Below are 21,856 nucleotides of genomic sequence, written 5' to 3'. Positions count from 1 at the left end.
TCTATAATCCATGTGATTTGTGTCTTTTTGCTTCAAGTGGGCGTCGTTTTTGTTTTCTGTTTTTGAGTGAGAGGATTATTTCTGCATTACTTGTATTGTAATGACTTTCTGATGATTTTACTGACCTTAGTGGAGTCTAAAGTGGTTCTTCCAATAATGATTGATTAGGGCTGCAATATTGTTGCAGAGACTTTTCTGAGAGATATTTGCTTTGAAATAAACTAGAAGGAATGGTCTTAAGTTGCACCGTGTAGGTTCAGGTTGGATATCAGGAAATACTTCTCCTCTGAAAGAGTGATAACACATTGAAACAAGCTGCCCAGTGTGGTGGTGGAATCACTGTCCCTGGAGCTGATTAAGAACCGCGTGGATGTGGCACTGAGGGACATGGTTGGTGGGAATGGTGGAGTTGGGTTGGTGGTTGGACTCTGTGATCTCTGTGGTCTTTTCCAATCTTAATGATCTTGCGATTCTGTGATAATATTTAGTACTAGAGTTATCTTAACCTATTTTAACATAATCAAGCATTCAGAGTTATTCATTATCTTAAGGAGAGCATTGCAACCTTCACTGCAGCCAAAAGAGAAGTCTAATTGCCTGTGTATAGGTATGAAACTTGGATTGTGAATCTGCACTGACTGCATCACTTTTAGTATCTTGCTAGTCTTGTTAATTTCATTTTTAACTCCTTATCTTCCAGAGAGTTCAAAATCATAGAATCATAGAATGGCCTGGGTTGAAAAGGACCACAATGATCATCTAGTTTCAACCCCCTGCTATGTGCAGGGTCACCAACCACCAGACCAGGCTGCCCAGAGCCACATCCAGCCTGGCCTTGAATGCCTCCAGGGATGGAGCATCCACAGCCTCCTTAGGCAACCTGTTCCAGTGTGTCACTACCCTCTGTGTGGAAAACTTCCTCCTAGTATCTCCAGTCTTTGTTTAAAACCATTTCCCCTTTTTCTATCACTATCCACCCTCATAAACATAATATATAAAGAATATACAAATAGAATATATGAAGGAAAGGAAAACACTAAACTCACTGTCAATTTCAAATTTTCTCATTGTAAAATAATTAAACTTTATTACTACATGAGCTGTATAGTAGTTTAATTTTGACAGCAACATAAAAGAAGTAAATGTTTTTTATTATTATTTTTTTTAATAAAATTTTCCTTCAGCAAATCTAATCTGCCTGCAGTAGTATAGTGCCTGTTTTATAAGGATGAATTTATTTGGATAATTGGCTATTTCCTGTCCATAAATGCCTATTTATTCATGTCTGCTGCCTTTTTTTTCAGTTTATTGGCCCTGTGGTCACCAAGTTAACTTTCTCTTCAAAATCAATTGACATTTTATGGAAAGAGTTTGCTAGATGATTAGTTTAGTAAGAGTGGCATATAGAGCATGTATTTGTCACATTGCATAATCACTGTTACAAGTAAAGTATGCAGTTGGTTAACTAAATATAGAATGAATTCATAAACTTTACTTAAATATTGGTTTTGTTTTTATTCAGAGTAGTGAATTGGCAAAACCTTACAGAAGATACTTGAGGTAGAAATATTCCTAGCAGTGCTTTTTCACAGAAATTACCTTACAGGGTGTTGCATTGCCTCCTGCGGCACTGACCTAAAACAGGCCAGGACCAAAAGACTGCACGTGGTCACAGACAACACAGGGCAGGATGGCATTATGTGTGGCACAAGCACTGAATTTCTAGGCACATTCAGAGTCGCAATCTCAAAAAGTTGAAACTTACGAAGTATGGACATAAAAATATTAATACTTCTAAAGGTACTCACAAAGTGTTTACAGTACTGTTTTAAATAAACAGTTTTTGGTCAGCTCCTTGTTAGCAAGAACAACATTTTTACTTTAATAGTTCTATATCTTATTTCTGAAGATATTTCAAAAACTGCTATGCTGCTGGCTGACGCGTATGGAGCCATTCTTCATTAATTCAGTGCATGGTACAACCTGTGCAGCCAGGGTTATTCAGAGAGGGATCAAGCACAGAGGATTGTCTTCAGACATTGTTTGTGAAGTTATAAGCAGTCCTTGCTCATTACAACATGAGACATCTTACTATAAAGGGCTTGTGGCATCACATTTTATCCTGGATGCTTGCATGAAGCTCTGACCCTGACCCATGCACAGCTTACTGCAAAGTTGTTGAGCCTTTTGGGTGGTGCTCTAGTCCTGCGTTTTGTGTTCAGTCATGTTGACTCCATCACAATTAAGTCCCCACATGGATCTTTTTATTTTTTATTATTTTTATTTGTGTTAGAAGCAATTTTTACTGTTGCTAGTTGAGTGGTATCAAAAATATTCGTACCAAAATTTGCATGTTATGTTTATACAAGAATCATAATTAAAAAGTACAATCTGTGTCTGAATGTGAATTTTTAAAATTCTCTTTGTCTGGGCTCAAGTAATGCATTTTAGATAACCTTGTTTCTAGTGTCTACATGTTCTTTTTAGTATATTTGATGTTCATACTCATAACAAGCTATAGCTTTAAAAAAAGGCAAACACTACAGTCTGAAAATGAAGAGAAATCCTCTGAGAAGCTGAGAAGGAATTCCTACTGATTTGCAGTTGTTGTTATTGTTGCTATTGTTGTTGTTTGTGCAGCTGAATGCAAGTAAGCCAATATACTATTGTTTAATGAGATGAAAACCATATACTGATGAAAAATGTGTTTCTAGGTGCCAGGTTGACCTGTCAACCCTAAGTAAAGAACAGACTCACAAACTGGAGTTGCCACTGGAGGAGGGAGAAGGATGCCTGGTGTTGCTGGTCACTCTGACAGCCTCAGCGGCAGTCACCATCTCTGATCTCTCTGTCAACTCCTTGGAGGACCCAAAGGAGCGAGAGGAAATACTGAAGAGATATGTATGGAGTTCTCTTTTGATCTTTGTCTGTGAAATGTTTGCTTATATAAATACTAACTATTAGAGAAAGAACTCTTAATCCCATGCATCCTTACCATGTTCAACCAATGACAGTCATTTAAACTAGTCATTAATATTACTGCAGCTGAAAGGTTACGTTCAAAATGGCTGCAAATTTTCTGTATAATGTAAGCTATTTTTTACAGTGTTTCAGCTGTTTTAATTGACTTTATGACATGAAGAAGTTAATTTCATTGCCTTACAGATCATTTTTACCAAGTGCAAAATAACGAAGGGGTTATTTAGTGGCTGTGCAGTTTCTAGTGAGTACTTACATTAACTGATTTGTAGTGCCTGTAGGATGAGATTTTAACTGTATGTTAGGGAAGCTGTATTTTGTATCATCAATATAATTGTTTCAAGCAGTATTTCTATTTCAAAATGTTCTGGAACAAATTATTTTTTTTTCCCAGAATCCTCACATTACGCAGCTCTGCAGTTTTATCAAAGGAACAGAGAGGGGAGCTCTTACTCCAGCATTTCTTAATACCTAAATCACTAAAAGTAACTGTCTCACGACACACAGAGAAAAGGAGGGGGAGTTATGAAAGAGAGGGGGGGGAAGCCTATTTCCACTTAAAATTACAAAGCTTTTATTGTACGATGCTGCCAGGTGTTTAGAAAGGCTTCTCTAGACACTCAGCCATTAAACCAAGCTCTGACTAACAAAGAGCCGCTTAATTTTTTTTTTTTTTTTAGATTTTAAAATATTCCTATTCCATGACTGACATCCTTTCAACAGCTGAATTTAATAAAGATGTACCTTATCAGTCTGTGCAGATAACGTGAAGTGCTAGTACTAATGCTGTACAATATTCTTCAAACAGATTAGCAGGATGTGCGCTTCAGCAAATTTATTCTGGCTATCTCCACTGAATCAGCTGTCTGCTAATGCTTGTACAACTCATACACCAATAGTGTTATCATAAACACAGTTTAATAGAGGTGACTTAGTGAGGCTAAACATAATATTCCTAAACCAACTGAGAACTAAAGTATTTCACAAAATCTCTGAAAAATAATTGCAATTAAACGAACTATTTCATATTTGGGGAGCCACCAAGACAGCCTCTGGTTCTCAGAATAGATCTTTAGAAGTATAATATATTTATGCTGGATAGATTTTGAGGTGACATACTTCTAGCTACCAGATGTAACAATACCATATTTCTGTGGATTATGCTGTGGGAAGATGCGATGAGAGTCAAGTGATACTGATGGTTTTGATAATTTAGAAGCAATATAGCAACACGTTATGACTGAATTATTAATCAGTTTTCATAAATACTCTTTTTTTTTTTCTCCCCAGTGTAAAGCATAAGATGGATCTTTTCTCCCACAGTTCTGGATGTGTGTCATTTTTCTTGTATTTACAGTAATGTGTGTGTTTTAAAAGGTTTGGTTTTTTTGGAGGACGTGCATATCGCAGTAAATAGAACTTCTCATTGTATGTTTTTGAAAATTACAGCATCCTTTTTGAAAAATATTGCAGCTTTTATTAAAATGATCTATGGATAGCAGCAGAAAGAGACGACAAGGATTAGCAAAATTCGAATAGTTTATTTTCACTGATTTTTGATTTATCTTTACTATTCATATATCATCTTCAGCACAGATTAAAAGAATGAATCTGCAATTAGCAAGATTTACTATTTACATTCAGCCTCTGTATTTTGGGGCTTATTTTTTGTTCTCTCAAAAAATCTAGATTCTATTGGAGAAATATATTTTGCACCCTTTCCACAGCCAAAAACAGCTAATGAGCTGACCTTACCATCAGATCAAATAGCCTTGGAAAATGACTCTATTACTGTCATTTAACCATTTGTAGCTGAACATCAGAGCCTTACAAATTAAACAGGCATTACTGTTTGAACCATTATTTTACCACAATTGTCTGAAAAGATTAATTCCTTTTGGGGTGAGGAAGGGGGCGCATTAATGGGTACGGACCAAGAGAGATTGTATGACCTTTTCAGAACGGGTGTGCTGAACCCACAGTCCCCCTTGTCACAGTTTAAAAACCAGAGGAGCTAGTTTAGAGAAGAAGTTGTTAGCATTCCATTTTTATTATGACATTTCACAGTCATCCGATTTAATGTCCCTTGACCAGATTGTCCACCGTGAGACGATGGGCTTGAAATGTTATTTAGAGCATTGATAAAAGGTGAGCAGTTCTAAGATGACAGCGAGTCATAAGGCTGGTGGTGTGACATTAATTTTCTCCATAACAGAGATGGAATAAGACGTCATGGTGACAAGCTGTCAATCAGTACTGGCCCCTCAGTGTATCTCGATGCCATAGGATGGGGTATTGCTTCTCCCATAATAGAGCTGAACTGAGATGCTCTCCCTGACAGCTGCTGCAGCCATACAGAAAATATATTATACGGCCTTTCATTAAAAAAATAAAGAGGACCCATCTCCAGAGCATTTCAATCTTTTCCCATCTATTGAGGGCTGAAAAGATTCACTGCAAATCACAGATTCCTCTGCTATGGAAATTCCAGGCTTCAGAAACCATACAGTTTTTGAGGCCTTCAACATTAATCGTAAATAAGACAGAGTATCATCTGATAAATTGTTACTTAAAGTTACATATTTAAAGTAATATATTAAAGTTGTTTGCTTCTTCCAGAGTCTACTGTAGCACTGTATACAATTTCACTAGTCTCAACCATTGCGGCTTATGATAAATTAAACTAAAGTTACTGAATCTCTAAAACTAAAGTTCAGAAATAATTGTGGGATGTTAACTAGGGTAGCAAAGTGAAATACAGTACCAGTGCGTTTTTTGTTTTTTTGTTTTTTTGGCAGAATGTGCATTTTGCAGGGTGTAATCTTGGGGAAATCCTCGGTACAGTTTGCTGAAGGGGAGCGGTTGTTGTTTGTCTTGATCCATGTTTGGGTTTTTGCTTTGTTTTCTTCCTGAAGCTAGCTGTTTGTTTCGGTTATTCAGAAACTTAGGTAAAATATGGGAACCTGTTTGTAAATCCTTTCACTTCCATCTTGGTATTAGAGCAGAATTATCTGTTACAGTATGAGCCCTGATAAGAAGCTTCCAAACCTTGATCATTATTGTTGTGAGAGGTGGTGCCAGTGCCAGCATGCTTTTGAATTGCAGCACTGCTATCTGTACCACCACTTCTGCCACTCTCAGCTGGTGTGTAAGCACATAAGCAGAGGATTGAGTGTGTGCAGATTGAAGCCGACTACCAGTAGTTTTATGTCTTATTTCTGATGTTAAACATAATAAATACAATTAGAAACTGTAAATGATTATGCTGTGATAACATGCATGTATATATTTGTATTCTGCATGTGTGATACTGCACTTAACTGGACTCAGGATACCAAGGTCAAACCTTCACTGCAAACAATAAGTAGTCAAATGGGGCTTGTGCAATAAATATCAAGGAGTAATCTAACTGCTACAATTGTCTTATTAACAGAAATACAGGAATGTGTGTTACATGTCTAACATTGTAATGAGTATGTTATCTATACATAAACATATTCCAATTTTTGCAGTATCTGATACTACCTTTAAGCAGCAGCTGTGATTTTCAGATAAGTGATGTTATTCTGTTTTTCCTTAACAGTCAGTTTTGACTTCATGATGTATTTCAGAATTTTGACCTCGTGTTTACCTAATGGTTGCATATTCTAGGAATCTAGACCACAGCAGCAGGTAGAAAAGGCTTCAAATGCTGCTGTATCTTCACATAACTAATTAAAATATTGCAGAGCATGCCTGTGGCCTTTTCCAATGTTTTAGATGTTAAAATGCTTAGAAATAAGGATAGGTGATACCATTCATCTACATGACTTGTAGAAACTTAAAAATTTGATGAAATATATGATTTAAAGTGTACTTTAAAATGTAATTGTAGATTCCCCTTTTGGATTTTCTCTCATGGGTTATGAAGAAAGTAAACAATAATGTAAAATTTGCTGTTAATTGGTTGCATAATCAAAATCCCATTTGGTGTTTCAGCTTTTGAAGTTCAACAACTTTTAAATCATACTCAAAGTCAGATGTTAAAAATTTTGGCATAACATACTCAGGTGCAGCAATATTCCCAGATTATTACACTTAGGCATTTGAAAAAATAAAACAGTTTCCAAGCAGATTTCTAAAACAATACAGGGTGTGTAAATCCAATTGTTTGTCTACTCTTCATTTTTTCTTCCTTTTATTTTAATACATATGGATATTGAAGAAATTAATGGTAGGAGAAAAGATTTATAGCAAAAGCATTTTGCCATATAAATAGAACTGTTTTCTTGTTTATGTTTTTCAGTCTTCTTTGCCTGTGATTGTTATAAAGATTATTAAGTTGCTAGAATATTCTCTTGTATTTGCTCATATTACTTGGTGCATACATGCTGCATGCAGGCTTACATATAATGATCAAGTACGGTGAAAGTAGTATTGGTCCCAAGTCATTGTTAATATTAGTGGAGCTATCAAAGGGAAAATATGAACACAGATTGCACAGAAGTAACAAGGGAGAGGAAAGAGTATTTGTATAGTTTGTATTAATTTTGCTAACACCCTGATACATAGTATAATTCTGATAGTCAGTTCACTACTAAGAGTTTAAGTCAGCAGAATTAGCATGTTTAATTATTTCATAATTTTTCATTTGTGTTTTTGATTGATATGTTAAAATGGCAAAATATGAAAGAAGCACAATTACATGTTCTTCAGACAGTAGTATGTAAAGGTATGAGATTGTTAGAAGTATTCTGACTTACATCTAAAAGAGGGAAGATACTATCAATATTGCTTTAATTTTATTTTGCAATCTAGAATTATACAATTTTATTTTATTTTATTTTTTTCAGAGTCCAATGAGAATGTTTCATAACATGAAAGATGTGGGATTTCTTCAGGTAAAAGTCATTCGAGCAGAAGCATTGATGGCAGCTGATGTTACAGGCAAGGATTTCTTTAGTTTCTGTGACTGTAAATATCAATACTGGGCCTTTTTACAGATTGAAAAATATATTTGAAACAGAAGGCTATGCAATTCTTATTGTCTGCTTGCTCTTTCTCACCTTCTCCTCATTAAAAAATCATCAGACATAAAAACAAAATTTGTAAGCAAGGCAGCAAGTCATCCTAATGCTAGCAGAGTGTAACATAGGTTGTTGCTGAGAAGGCTGAAATATGCATTTTTCTCCAACGAAGGTTCTGCAAAAAATTGCTTGAGATACATATTCCAGATTTCTTTTTATAGTGGATACAAAAATACAGAATATTCAAAATTAGAGAAAAATGCAACAGAAAAGGCAAATAGAAATTGGTACATATGAATACAACTTTGAAGTTTTTGCCAAAGTAATTGTTCCCTGTCAGATACTTAGCAAGGCTGTTCTTTGGTTTCAAATATTTCAAACAAATGTTAAGTTTCCTTTAACTAGCGATGGTCTGCTTAAGAAGGGAAATTATGTATTTTTTTCTTTTTTATTTTAAATTATGGATTATTATTAAATTATTTTAAATTATGGATTGATGGGAGATAATTTAACCTGTTTATGTTTAAAACAAAGAAAAAATTATTTCAGCCATACCAATCATGTTTCCTTGGAAATATCGAAGTTGCATCCTGAAAGTAGAATCACAGTCATACTGCATAAGTTGGGTGAAGCAAAGTGTTTTCTATGTCAGAAAATAGCCATCTTTACTTTTTTAAAGAAAGGGAAGTAAAAAGCAAACTATCCTAATATATCTGGTTTGAGTGCAATTCGAACATAAATGTTCTGCTACATGAACAGATAGAGATACATAGCAAGATAATCACTTTTTAATTGTTTTGTGCAAATTGAGTAGATTTTCTTATATAAGGCAACAGAATAAACATTTTATTGCTGAAACTGATCTTCCAATTTGTGGCACACAAAATAACAGATTCTATTTTCAGAGAGGTTGGAGAAATGCTTCTAAAGATTCCTAACTCTGCTTTGACCTTATAATCCAATGTGGTCTGAACAGAGAGAGAGATTAAGTTATTCAGGGGCAAATGGGATAATTCAGTCCCTGACCTCGTTCAGTCTTCGACTTTTCCAGATCAACATGTCATTTGTGCTGGTAGAACAGATTTTTTGGAAATACATTTTATTCAATTAAAGATGTAGAGAGCTACCAAAAATATCCAGGTATTATATTTAGAATGACAGTGAGGAAGACTGGAAAGAGCACTCAATATCTTGGCAGTGTACTGAGTGTTTTGTTCACTAGCATTATGCATTATATGCTTTTTAAGAAGGCTGTGGATTCAGACACAACAGAAATGCTTGCATAGTTCAGATAATAGTATTCGATATTTTGAAAGGAGGACAAATGGTTTTAATGAAATTAATTTATGTGAATGTGTACAGATGATTTCAGATTAAACTTTGAGGAGGAATATTTACAAATTATTCTAAGTAGTCGTTTCCTGACTGTCAGAAAATGTTTGCAAAAATTACAAAAAAAGCTTGGCCATTCTCCTTTATGAAACTGATCAATAATTACTAGTCAGCGTAGAAAATGCTGTCATTAGTAAATATGACTTATGTGACTGAAGATTGGTTTGTGTGAGTAAAAGCTCAGGCATAGTTTGCTCTTCCTAATACATCTTTTTTTTTAACAGTTTATTTTTTGCCTTCTGCTGAGTCTGAAAAGCTGAAGCGCCTGTATAGTACTTGTATGTTTTGCTTTGTTTCCTTTCTGTTGCACATATCCTGTTTCACTTTCAGAAATCTTGTCATATGAAGTAGTGAACAAACATTTGCTAGTTTGGATTTGAAAGGATTTTCAAAATTCATAATATCCCATCATTAAGCATAAGCACAGATTCCTTTAAAAATGTGAATTTCTTCTTTTGTTACCATACATTCATTGAGAAGCATTGTAATACTGTATTAACTCTGTGTGAATAAAGAACAATTGAGGTTCTTATTGAATGAATGACTAAAAAGCACAAATTACTTTTTAATGAAACCCTCAATTCTTCTTTAGAGAGAAAGCCCATAGCCTTGTTTAGCTGAACACTACTACAGTAAGTCACTTCAGCTATGGCTCTAATAAACTGTTGATAGCTGATGGTAGTTTTCTTTTTCCTTGTCAGCCCTGGACAGTGCAATTCAAATCATTAAGGTTAATACAAATCTTTAAAAAAGAGAGGGAGAATGAGAGGGGGAGAGAGGAAAATAAGAAAGAGGAAAAAGAGATTAAGGATACCGGTTAAGGTCTCAGTTTTCAGCTCCCAGGAATACACAAACGACTTGAAAAAGATGCCACAGCAGACTGAAATTTCTGTGTTTAGATGTGGACAGGTGAGAAAATGGTGACTAGCAGTCTGCAAATGGAGTGCTGTATAAGAGTGTCATTAATGGATTTGAAAAATATACAAGAAAAATACCAAGTGAGCGTCCTCTCTCCCAGCCTACCTGTAAAGACTTTCTTGAGAAACGGATTACTGTGGAAGGATGAGAGGTTCCTGATGGGTGCCTGATGGGTGCCTGAAGCACCTGGTTTCCGAGAGAGTTGAAACACAGGGCCTCTGGCAGGACCAGGGCCTTGAAGAATGCTGTTCAGTTTATCAGGATGTTATATCCGGAAAATTGTACCTCAAGATCATTCTTTCTAATGTCAAAACATAATGCAAGGGCTGCCATCCAAACAAAAGATGTTCTGTTGGAAATCCTGGTTGCAGTAGGTGTTCATTTGTATAAAATGTAAATATTCTTATATGGCTTTTGTTTTGAAACTATAATCTAACAAATGGAATTAAATTATTGACTATACTTATTTACATTTTCTTGTCTTCCTGAGAAGGAAGCTTTTGTGTTGAAGCTATTTGATGCCAGGCTGTTTTCTTCCTATAAACTTGGATAAAAGGAGTTGCACTTTTTCCTCTCCCCTTGCTCTTTTATTGGTCCTCCGGAAGACATACAGCCTGGCATAATTTCATATATGGTTATAATGAAGAAATTTTAAATTAGAAAGTATTCTGATAATGCCATAAAATATGTAGCGGATTCATCATGTCAGTTGACTTTTGAAATTAATACATAATCTGTTTAAAAAGTTTTTTGCATCTCCTTTATTGAGTTATATACATTTATTCTTTTCCTTATGTGAAATAAAATCAAAAGCTCCACATTGTTAATGATGAGAAGGAAGCATGGTGGGAAAAGATGTGCTACAAGTTTTATCAACGTCAGTACAAGTCCTATTATTTTGAAGAATAATAGTTAGCAACTCAGATTCATTAGCAGAGCAAAATCTGAGCTCCTTGTGACAGTCAGCCTGGAAAACAGTTTGTTTTGCTGTCTTCAAGCTTTAATTAAGACATGTTCCATTCTAGCCCCCTTGCCTGCCCCTTGCCCACCCCCACCCTGCTTGCTGTGTCACAGACTGGCGATCAGACGCTTTCAGATGGTCCAGCCCATGACTTTGACCTTCTGCGCGGTCCAGCGTTCCCTGGGGAACCGTTCAGCTCATGAGGTCTGATTTCACACTTCCAGGATGCCTCGGCTCTCTTAACAATGACAGGGAGACAAAGCCCTTTAGAGCGGGCCGCATGGGGACTTGTTTAAATTGGAAACTAGAGAGGAGTCAAGGAACAAGGTTACAGGCTACAGAATAGTGCTTTTAATAAAGAGCTCACAGCTCTGGTTCAGCTCAAAGAGGGCTACCTCTGTACAATTAATTGAGACATTTATCTGGAGCATCTTAGGCCTCTACTTTCTCACAGAATTATGTGATAAATATCAGCTAAGAGGCAAATGAGATGTGCATGAAATGAATTTTTAACACTTTGATTACTGTGTCTCCAGTCTTCATTAGAAGTTAATTTATTTGTATTTCTGACCTTGTTATTAGTCTGATGTCTGCATTTTTTGGGAGGTACTGAGATTTCAGAACGTGATATTTGAGACAGATTTTATCGAAGAGCTCAGTGATTTTTATGTTTGCAGTCAAAAGCATTTCAGGTTTCTCCACCTTTGAAGAAAAGAAGCAGGCATAGAAAGTGAGTCTTATTTTCTTTGTATGAAAATGATATTCAGCCTTCTTTCTAAGTAAATCCCATGTTAAAATTTTGATTGAAATATTTGAAAGTAGAATGAAGACACCAAGATGGCTAAACATGCAGAATGTAAATGATTTTCCTAAAATCTGTTCTACTAAAATGTCCTAATATGTTGCGTGCAAAAATAGTCTTGGAAATTGTTCCTCAAATGCTAGCAAATGTCAGAATGATGTACACAAATGTTAAATTCGAAAAGGTATGGAAGCCTGTACATATAAAATAGAAGGAATAAATTCAGAGACCCTTTGGAAATATGTTTCCAAAAGCAATTTGCTCTGTCGATTAGTGCATTTAGAATTTAATATAACTTGAATTATCTTCACAAAATAATTAAATCTATTAGATAGGCACTAATCTGGGGTAGATAAAATCTCACCTGATGCTGTGTCATTTACCTGAAGACATTAGTCCAATATAATGTACTGCGAAACTACCTTTTTTTTTCCCTACTGAAAGAAGCAGTTTTAAGTTACTAATGACAAAACTAGAATTTAAAAGACATTTTTTATTAATACTACCTTTTAGAGTTAAATATCCAGGAAAAATATTTGTAATTATTAACATATTTCTGCTTTTCTTTAAATATTCTGTGGAAACGAGTTGAGAGTGGTTGTGGCACTGCACTGAACTGCTTGGTAAGATGCCTTCAGCATTTTTGAAATCAGACCACCGCAACATGATTGCAGCAACATTGCTGAAGAGGAATTATCATTTCCACTTTAAAGATGGAAAACTAGGAAAGGTTAACTGACTCAGCTAAGGCCCACAGAGCAAGTCCTTGTCAAAGCTGGCATTTGGCTTGGGTCCTGTGCTTAATCCATTAGATAAGGCAGCTTCTCATGCTATTGAGCCATTCCTCCTTCTGGCCAAAGGTCAGACTGACTGCTCTGTTGCAGGCAGCTGGCTGGCAGGGATCTTGGAACAACATTAGTGACATTAGCGTCTGCATGAGTGGCACTGCCCCCCAGAGTCATGAACTGGGTGTCTTGTCTTCTCTTTCCCCAAAATAAAGGCATTTTTTTGACTGCGGGGACACACTTGGACAGGCATGGCCCGCATTAGGGAAGAACCTTAATAACCAATGAAATATTCAAACGATATTTCAGCTTTCATAACCAACTTACAGTTGGTTGAACTTTGTGAAATTATGGCCTATGAGCTTGGCTTTTTGAAATAGAACTGGAATTGAAATCCATTATTAAATCTTTACACTGTCCAAAACATTTCTATTAGTCTTTCTGCATCTAGTTCCATTTTGATATTGTAATTTGACTGACAGACAAATACTTAGTCAGAATAAAACTGATAGTGTATTGGCGACCTGCTTAAAAACAATTCATAGTCTAGCATGTGCTGGAGCTGGTTTCTACCAGTTTATATAACTAGTAGACTGATCAATGACAGATAAATGTTAGATTCTAATCTATATTTAATCTGCCACATGGTTTCTTTTCTTTTGAGAAAATGTTAAAAAATGAAATTAGGAAATGATCTGTGACTTTGAATTTCAATCAATGTGTGCTTTTTATAGATGGAGTAGAAGCATCTCCACAGAGTTGATGGGGATCTAGCCCCGTGCTATCTGCAGTCCTTGTAAGTTAATCTTTATGAATTGCAGTAGGTTTTTCAGAGGACAAGTAGATCTGCCATATGCTTCTTGGCTTGAATCTACTCTGGAAAGCAGTTACATCAGTGGTAGTTATTTCTAAGAGTCCATGGCAGCTCTGACTAGGAAAAAAAGAATCATTGCATGATGACTGATGGTTTGATTATTTTTTTGAATTTTGTTTACTACAAGCTGATTTCTCAAAGACTGAAAACAGAATGGCATAATATTAATAACTATGCATAGGTGTTTTTTCCTGCCTAAAGCAGGGAATTATTTTACTGCATAAAATATGGGTGTTGCCTTATGTCTGATTACAACAGTCTCTCTTTTTTTACATTATATATAGCTGACGTGTTCTTCTGGAGAGTTTTGTAATCAAAGAACATCAGAGTTTAAGTTGTACAAAGCATGATAAACAAGAAATACAAATTTTAGCTCTGATAGCTATTGATCAAGGGAAATAATTTGATTACAAGTAGAGCCAGAAAGTAAGCACTGAACTTCAATAATGTCAAGTTGACGTTCTTGTTTTCAAGAGTGGCTGGGAATATTTTTATTGGGAAGATAGTCTACCAGGAAACAAAACATTCTGTTGGACAACTCTGTTCCTCAGAGACTCTTGAAAGGAGACACGCATATTTAAGTTGACCATAAATACAGATAATCTTGTGTTGCAATGTGGGAGCTCTAACATTCAGTTGAAGTTTCTTTTTATGCATTTATATGTAATTTACACATTTATATATTGTCTTCTATAAGATACTAGCATTTGAATTGGTGGCATCATTCAATCTGTGGTGAGAAAAAGTGTTACTCTGGGAGTTGAACTGGAGGTGAAACTCACTTTGTTGGTTTGGCTGGACCTGTTGCCCGCTGGAGTTGATGTCATATAGAGCCTGTATAGAAACTTTACATCACCTCAAGCCTGGAAGATGGGCTGCAGCAACGTGCATCTCTGAAATGAATGCACTACTTAGATTTCTTTAAGCATACAACATCAGTGTTTAAGTGTTTGCAAGTTACCTAACATCTTTTGTGCTTGCTAATTAAGTAGAGCATAACAAGCCTGCTTATCTAGGAACAGTGGTCTTTGAATTTGTGAAACAGTCATTTCTCAAACTTTCCAAAACACAACAGAACTGTTAGATAATGTGGTGCTGTAGCTGCTTGAGGAAAATGAGTCAGAAGATAAAATAGTTTGGGGTTTTGCTGTTTTCATTTTCTAAGTATTTTGAGAAGCAATTCAACATTGTCACTACTTAAGTCTTTTTTATAGTAAAAAAAGTGTATTGCATATCCTTAAAGAGAAAAAAAGTTGTTCCAATTAACATCCTTCTGCACTCCTGATAATGAAGCCAAGGGCTTCCTGTGATTGTAATGTTCAATGTGAGGGACTCACTTCTGATTGAATAAAGTAAAATAATTTATGTAGATCTAAGTGCAACAATCTCAGTTTGCACTCTGGTCTTGCTGACTGCTGAAACATTAAATACAATACAGCATTGCACAGAATGGATATCTGTCAAACTGGTTGCAATCTGTGGTATAATAAATAAAGTGGGAAGCTTCAAAAGATAAGTAGTTCTTTAATTTCTTTAAGCAGGAGCTTACAGTATGAAGTGCAATACCTTCTGGGTGTAATTCTCTGGGAGTATGAGTCTGTAATGAATAAAGAGGAGAAAAGAGTGAGAATGGTCCATCAAAATACAGGCTGATTTCTTTTCTAGATGACTGTGAGGATTATTTAAATTAGCACTTTATTTCCATAATTTTAGGAGCCTTTAGAAGTCTACAAGTAGAGTTCAAAAAACACGTGACATTACAGTAGCAGAGTGGATTAATGACATTTGTTTTACTTCTTATTGAGGTTTACTCCAGGTTTGATTTCAGTCACTGGGAAGGTGTACTTTACTGGTTTTACTACCTACTCATTTTATGAATTCCTACAAACAGTGCCAGACATAATAGTGATTAGTCCCACTAAGGTCATAGGATTACTCAGAATCGCAAGTACTAGTTTCAGTCATGCTGAGAGCATGCTGTAATGTGTGAGTGCCAGGTGATGGTCTTATCATTTCTTGCACAGCACTAAGCACACGTGTTTAGGGCTATATTTGGATGCAGTTTGTGGATATCATCCTGATCAATACACTTAGGTGCCTCTGAAGTCATCAAATCAGAAGCTGAAGTCCTCTGAAGGGCACAGACTAGGAAGCTAGTTATGGCAGCCTCAGTAGACACATAGGTTTGGGTAAAATTTCTTGACATGTGACAGGTGATACAAGGTGATATATGACAGTTGTGATTCAGTTTGTAGTAGAGGGCATACTTGTGATAATGATACAATTTAGACTGATGTAGTTGAGCTTAGGCAGCTCAAGTCTAATTGAAAGTTTTGTAGTGTACTTTTAGGACTGTTAGGTAGATATCACATGCATTTCTGAACATGTTTCTTTCTTTAATACAGAAATAAAAAGGGTTTACTTTTTTTTACTTTTTTTTTTTCTTTTCAATTGCCAGCTTCATTAACTACTCAAAAGTTGCATAGCTTGGTTAAAATATGCATTGTATTTAAGATACTGGTTTGGCAATAACCCAGTGATGAGTATATGTTGTCAGTCCCTGGATTTCCTGAGCCCAGAGACTAAGCAAATCTAAGGACATCGCCTTTTAAGTATTATTATTGCTTACTTAAGGCTTTCAATAGGAATGGTCCCATTACTTTAGACTCTTGCAATGTGGCAGGTTGCCATAGTGATCAGTGAGAGGTAAGATTGTAGTTATTATTTCTAATAATGAGAACTTGAAGGATGACGGATGTGAGTTGTATCAAGCACTTCTACATTTCTTAGGCCTTATCTTTCTTGGTCATGTTCACTTATTTGTGTTGGTATCCAAATAATTTTTGCACATGTTGTATGTTTTACATGTCAACTAAGAGTATTCTTTCTGATACTCAACTTAGTTTTGCATTTTTTCGTATACAGAATAAGCACCTATAGGCGGTGGTGAAAGTTCTTGCAGAGGAACTTCATAGTTTTCTCTTATGCTTAAAGCAGTATGCCTTAGCACAGATTTCGTAGTAGGGAAAGTTCTACTTGCAAACCATGGTATTCGAGCCTTTGCATGTACCTTTTCATAATACTTCCTTTTGTCAGCGTTGGTCTCAAACTATTCTCCACTTAATTGGGAAGATAGGTAAGCTACTTGAAAAGGTGAGCATGAGAGAACGATTCTTTCCTTTCTGAAAACTGTTTGTCTTTGGTTTATCAAGGACTTCTGTGATTAATTATGCATTCTTTATATTTACCTTATATATCTTATATTATCTTATATATTTAGCATTCTTAAATGGATTGATACTCATAAATTTAATGAGAATCATTGAAAAAGTGCATATCAACAGATACAGAAAATAAATGCATCTAATTAAATGTTTTTTTTGTTTTTTTGTTTTTTTGTTTTCCCAGAGTGTTCTTTTAGACACTCCAGTGCATTTTATTCTGTATGACTGAGGTAGTAAATGAAAACACCCCGCTCACCTTTTTTTTTTTTTTTTTTTCTTTTTTTTTGGGGGGGTCAGTTTTGCCTTGTTACTGTAACTACCAGGAGTTTGGTTTTTGTTATTTGTTTTTGTTTTTTGTGTTGTTGTTACAGTGACTAAAGAATTAATCCTTTTTCAAGTTTAATCGGACAGATTCAGTGATATTCTGTGTTCTGGAAATGGTAAACATCTATTCTAACTGTAGCTCACAATGTGTTTAAAACAATTATTCTTTGTCATTAAAGTTAATAATATGCACATTAACCTCTGATGTAGTCTGAATCAATATTGCAGTTTGGAAGATTTGACCCCTGGACAGTTTTGTCTAAATATTGATTTCATTGTCATTTGTATAAGGTATGAAACAAATTACATGCCTTCTTAATATCATTAATGTAGCCCCATTGAGCTAATCAATTTATAGCTTCTTATGATACATGACATAGCATGACGGAATTATTGAAGACACTGTGAAATGCAATTGCATAGTGAGCTAGACTTGACTGTGGAAGGCCACTGCCAACACTCAATAACTTTTCAGCACTGCCACCCAAATAAAGTCCAGAGACAAGAGTGACTCACTCTGTAATATGCAATTAAGTTCTTAATTTCAACAGAAAAAATCTTACTTGGGTTCTGGGAGCAGCAATATATTTTTCAGCTTTGTGGCCTTAAATGAAAATAATACATACACTTGTGTTCTGTGCTGAGGGCAAATGTCAGACACAGAAGTCAGCCAAGCTAGAAGCATGATCACTTTACAGTGTTCAGATTTGCCAGTAGCATACCTGGTTGTGAATGAAACTAATAGTTTCATTTTGCTAATTGGTGTAATAGTAAAACAGTGAGCATCAGATTGTGCCTTTCAGCTATTGGATGAAATCAAACTAAGAGAGAGAGCATCCCTCTGTCTTCGCCAGCATTTACAGTTATTGTTGTTGCTGCCATAATTTAAAATTTTATGCTGCACTATGATTTATTCCCTTGAATGGCTCTTTACTGCATCTGTCTTCACACTATGACTCCTCATGTTTTCATGATTGCTTCTTCCATCATAGCTGTTCCTCAGATCTATACATTCTTACCCTTCACTCCAGGAAAATTCAGGGATGCCCTTGAAATCTTTCTCTTCTTTTGCTTCTTCTCTCTTTGGAGAACTCCCTTTTTATACAGGTAAACTGTTGCTAAGCATGTGATTCAGATGTCAAATTGCTTTCTTTTGCTTTCCAAATACAAACCCTGGTGTTGAGAATATCTAAGAAAAAGCTTATGTAGCTTGTATATGTTCCTCCTACTTCTAATAAGAGTGGTTTTTCTTGCTATCTGCTTGACTGGTAGTTGAGTACAGGTCTCTGTAAGTAATTGACTCTAAGATGCCACACATTTTGGAGGCATTCCCCACATGTATTTCCTTTCCTTTTATATTAAAAAAAAAGCCAAACCAACAACTTCAATACCCAGGCAAGTACGTTGTTTCCATTACCTGTGTATTAAATTTTCAAAGCAGTATCTTCATACTTTCTCATGTATTGCCTTTCATGCTAAGGGACCTTCTTGTATACATACACGAAGCTACTTCATTGTGCATTAATGTATACAAAAATCTCAACCATGTTTGAGCCTCTTCTGTGCTGAGACTACAGCCCACCATTCCAGCTGATACTGTCTTATTGCTTAATTGTACTTGCCTGTTTTCTCAGGTGTTAGGCTTTTATCTGAGACTGTCTTTAAGGCTGTTTGATTTTGAGGAAAAGATTTGTACAGCAAATTATAATAATCTTTGGATAAGTATCATAGAAGCTATATTATTACAAATCATAATAAACTTCCAGAAGAAGTTATTCAAGGAATAATATCCAAGGGATAATAAACTTCCAAAATATCAAAATTATCCAATTATGTTACCATTCCAGTCAACATAGGATTGGCATGATAAAAATTCACTTATCTGTGTCAGAAGGGTGCTTGGTACCTTTTGGGAACATGCTGGTTTTGATCATCAAAATCAGTATGGCAATTTTTTCATCTTTCTCCTTTTCCTCCTCTTGCCCTTTGCCTTCACAAAAAGATGTTGTTTTAGTGATAAATGTTAATAGATTACAGGGATGAACACTCTGTTAGACTTGTATTATATTGAACATCATCATAGGACTTACCTGAATTAATTATTGGGTGATTTAAAAAGCAGCTTAGAAAGACAAGTAATCTTGATTTTAAAGTTGCTCACAGTGAGTTTTCTCAATTCATAAAATTTGTTCCAAATTCTTTCTTAATAGGTAAAAGTGACCCATTTTGTGTTGTTGAACTGAACAATGACAGACTGCTGACACATACCGTCTACAAGAACCTCAACCCAGAATGGAACAAGATCTTCACATTGTAGGTGTTTGGGTTTTGTAAGAGTTTGATTCTTTTTATTTTGGGTTTCATTTGTGGGTTTTTTTTCTCTTTCTTTTTTTTTGAAGAGAAAGTATAAGATCAAATATACTTTCTGTTGATCCCAGTGAAAGTAGTCTGCCTGATGACATACTGCTGTCTCTGAAGTAAACAGGTGAATACTTGTCTTAGAATTAAAAACATGAAAAAGTATAAACTTTCAAACTTTTAAAATATAAAAAATGTACAATTTTAACAATTCCAAAAAAAAAAAGAAACAGTAAAATCTGTGTCTAGTAAACCAGCAATGTGAAATGCTAAACATCTGGACTTTGCAGTCTTTAATGGAAATTTGAAGAACCGCAGTGATTTTGACCCTGAAGATTTGTGTGAGAAAGAAAGGATTTTGTTATCTCTGTTACAATGTTGTAATTGTAGTAAACACTAGAAAGCTACGAAAAAGGAGGTATTTTAAATGCATTCATACTTTTCTGAATTATAGTCTTTGTATGTTTATATGAACTCATTATGTCCATTTGCCAACTGTGTTTCTCATAATGTGTTCTAGCATCGTAATAGTGCAGTGCTGCTATTGGGCAAAATGTAGTCTTAAGTGTTTAGTTTATTGGGAAGTAATACAGTACCTATTTTTTTCCTCTGTTAATTTCAAGACAGTAAAAGGTTTTAATAAAGTAGGAAAAAGTTTTCTACCAACAGAATGTTATTTTTCCCCGTTACTTTTCTTGATCTGTTGCCTTATGTTTCTCCCAGTTTCTCTCTGACTGCAGTGTGACATCACTGAGCAGAAACACAGATCAGCTGCAGGTTCCTCTGCTGCTGAAATGTTCTAGTAATCCCCTGCAAAACTAATAGAGGCTTTAGCTTTGTGTGCATTTATCTAACTTTATCATAAGTGAAAGTGTTGTGTTTTGTCCTTGATCTCAAAGCACAGCCTGACTTTAATCTTTGTATTTGTTTCCTCTGTTTGTTGTTTGCATACGTGGCATCCGGAGCTTTCCTTGCCTTGCTTGCAGTTGATTCTCAGAATGAACTCTGAACAAAGAAAAAATCTCACAATAGTTGTACTTCTCATTATCTTATTAACTTAGTTCTCATTATTCAAACATGCTAAATTCTTCATTTTATTTTTAATTATCTACTTATAGAGCCAGTAAGTAATCAACATGCATTGCTTGACGGTGTTCTCTATGTAAGGAGCTGCCTGATTTATAGAACAAAAGACTAGTCAGGAAACAAATAGAAAAACTCTAAACTACCTTAAAAGAAAGTTTTTACCTATCTTATATGTTTATCAGTTATTCTCAAATTTGTCATTTAGTTTTGAAGATAACTTCTCTCAAACAATTCTGGTATCTTTTCTCACAGTAAGGAATGTGATTTTTTCACTTGAGAGTCTGCATTTTACTGTGATGTTTGTTGTGTGTGTTCGTGGAGGGTTTAAAGGCTTGCAGGCAAGGAAGAGAACTAGTTGAAAAACACGTTGCTTCCCATTGCTTGTTGTAATTTGTTGTAATGACTGCTGTATGTTTGTAATTAAGCAAGGATTTTAAAATTAAAGAGCTCATTCTCTCTACAAGGATGTGCTCATGTATCTGATGATGATTTTCACTTGTGAAGCTGCAGATAGCACAGTATTTGCAGTAGAAATTAGAGCAAAAATAGCAGTGTTTGAATGTGGCTGTAAGGCTCCTGTTCTTCTGTCTGCCACGGTAAATCCCCGGCACTGCTACATGATGGCTCCTTTGCAACTCATGCAATGTTAGCACCAGGTAGAAAATTTAAAGCAATATCTTTCAGAAAACTTCTGGCAAAGCCCTGCAAAGCACACAATTGCTGCAGCTCCTTGAGAGCGCTTGGGTTGTACAGAAAGATGCCTAATTCACTTGAATTTTGCTCTCTGCCCTTGGCCTGACAAAGTACAAGGTTTTCTGGCTTTGCTACCCTTTTGCACTTTTGTCCTTGGTAACTTCTGGTGTAGGTGAAGTCTTTCCTCCACGTCTGCTTTTTCCTCTGTAGCAATGTTAAAGACATCCACTCAGTTCTTGAAGTGACAGTTTATGATGAGGACCGCGATCGGAGTGCTGACTTTCTAGGCAAAGTTGCGATACCACTGCTATCTGTAAGTTTCATTCACTTGACACGCCACTATGTATTTTTCCTGCTGAAGGAAGGAGAAGGGAAAAGAGAAAAAAAAAAGGGGGGGGGGGGAAAAAGAATGTGCAGCTCTGTGTCTGTCATTTCTCAACCAAGGTCTGTAATA

At 35.5% G+C, this 21,856-nt stretch overlaps 1 protein-coding gene across 1 annotated transcript in view; it reads left to right on the top strand.

Moving 5' to 3' along the window:
• MCTP1 (multiple C2 and transmembrane domain containing 1) overlaps positions 1–21,856 on the top strand; it is a 229,103-nt gene that overhangs the window by 111,936 nt on the left and 95,311 nt on the right. Inside the window, exons 8-11 of the mRNA XM_042866191.1 lie at positions 2,715–2,901; positions 7,812–7,905; positions 19,476–19,578; positions 21,613–21,715. Of these exons, the coding sequence (XP_042722125.1) occupies positions 2,715–2,901; positions 7,812–7,905; positions 19,476–19,578; positions 21,613–21,715 (487 nt within the window). The remainder of the gene's footprint in view (positions 1–2,714; positions 2,902–7,811; positions 7,906–19,475; positions 19,579–21,612; positions 21,716–21,856) is intronic.

The sequence above is a fragment of the Lagopus leucura genome, unplaced genomic scaffold (assembly GCF_019238085.1).
Source record: "Lagopus leucura isolate 7727_CA_CO unplaced genomic scaffold, USGS_WTPT01 Super-Scaffold_810, whole genome shotgun sequence".
Classification (NCBI taxonomy): Eukaryota; Metazoa; Chordata; class Aves; order Galliformes; family Phasianidae; genus Lagopus; species Lagopus leucura.
The sequence above is the reverse complement of the archived record's forward strand: the minus strand, read 5'-3'. Positions and strand labels throughout refer to the sequence as shown.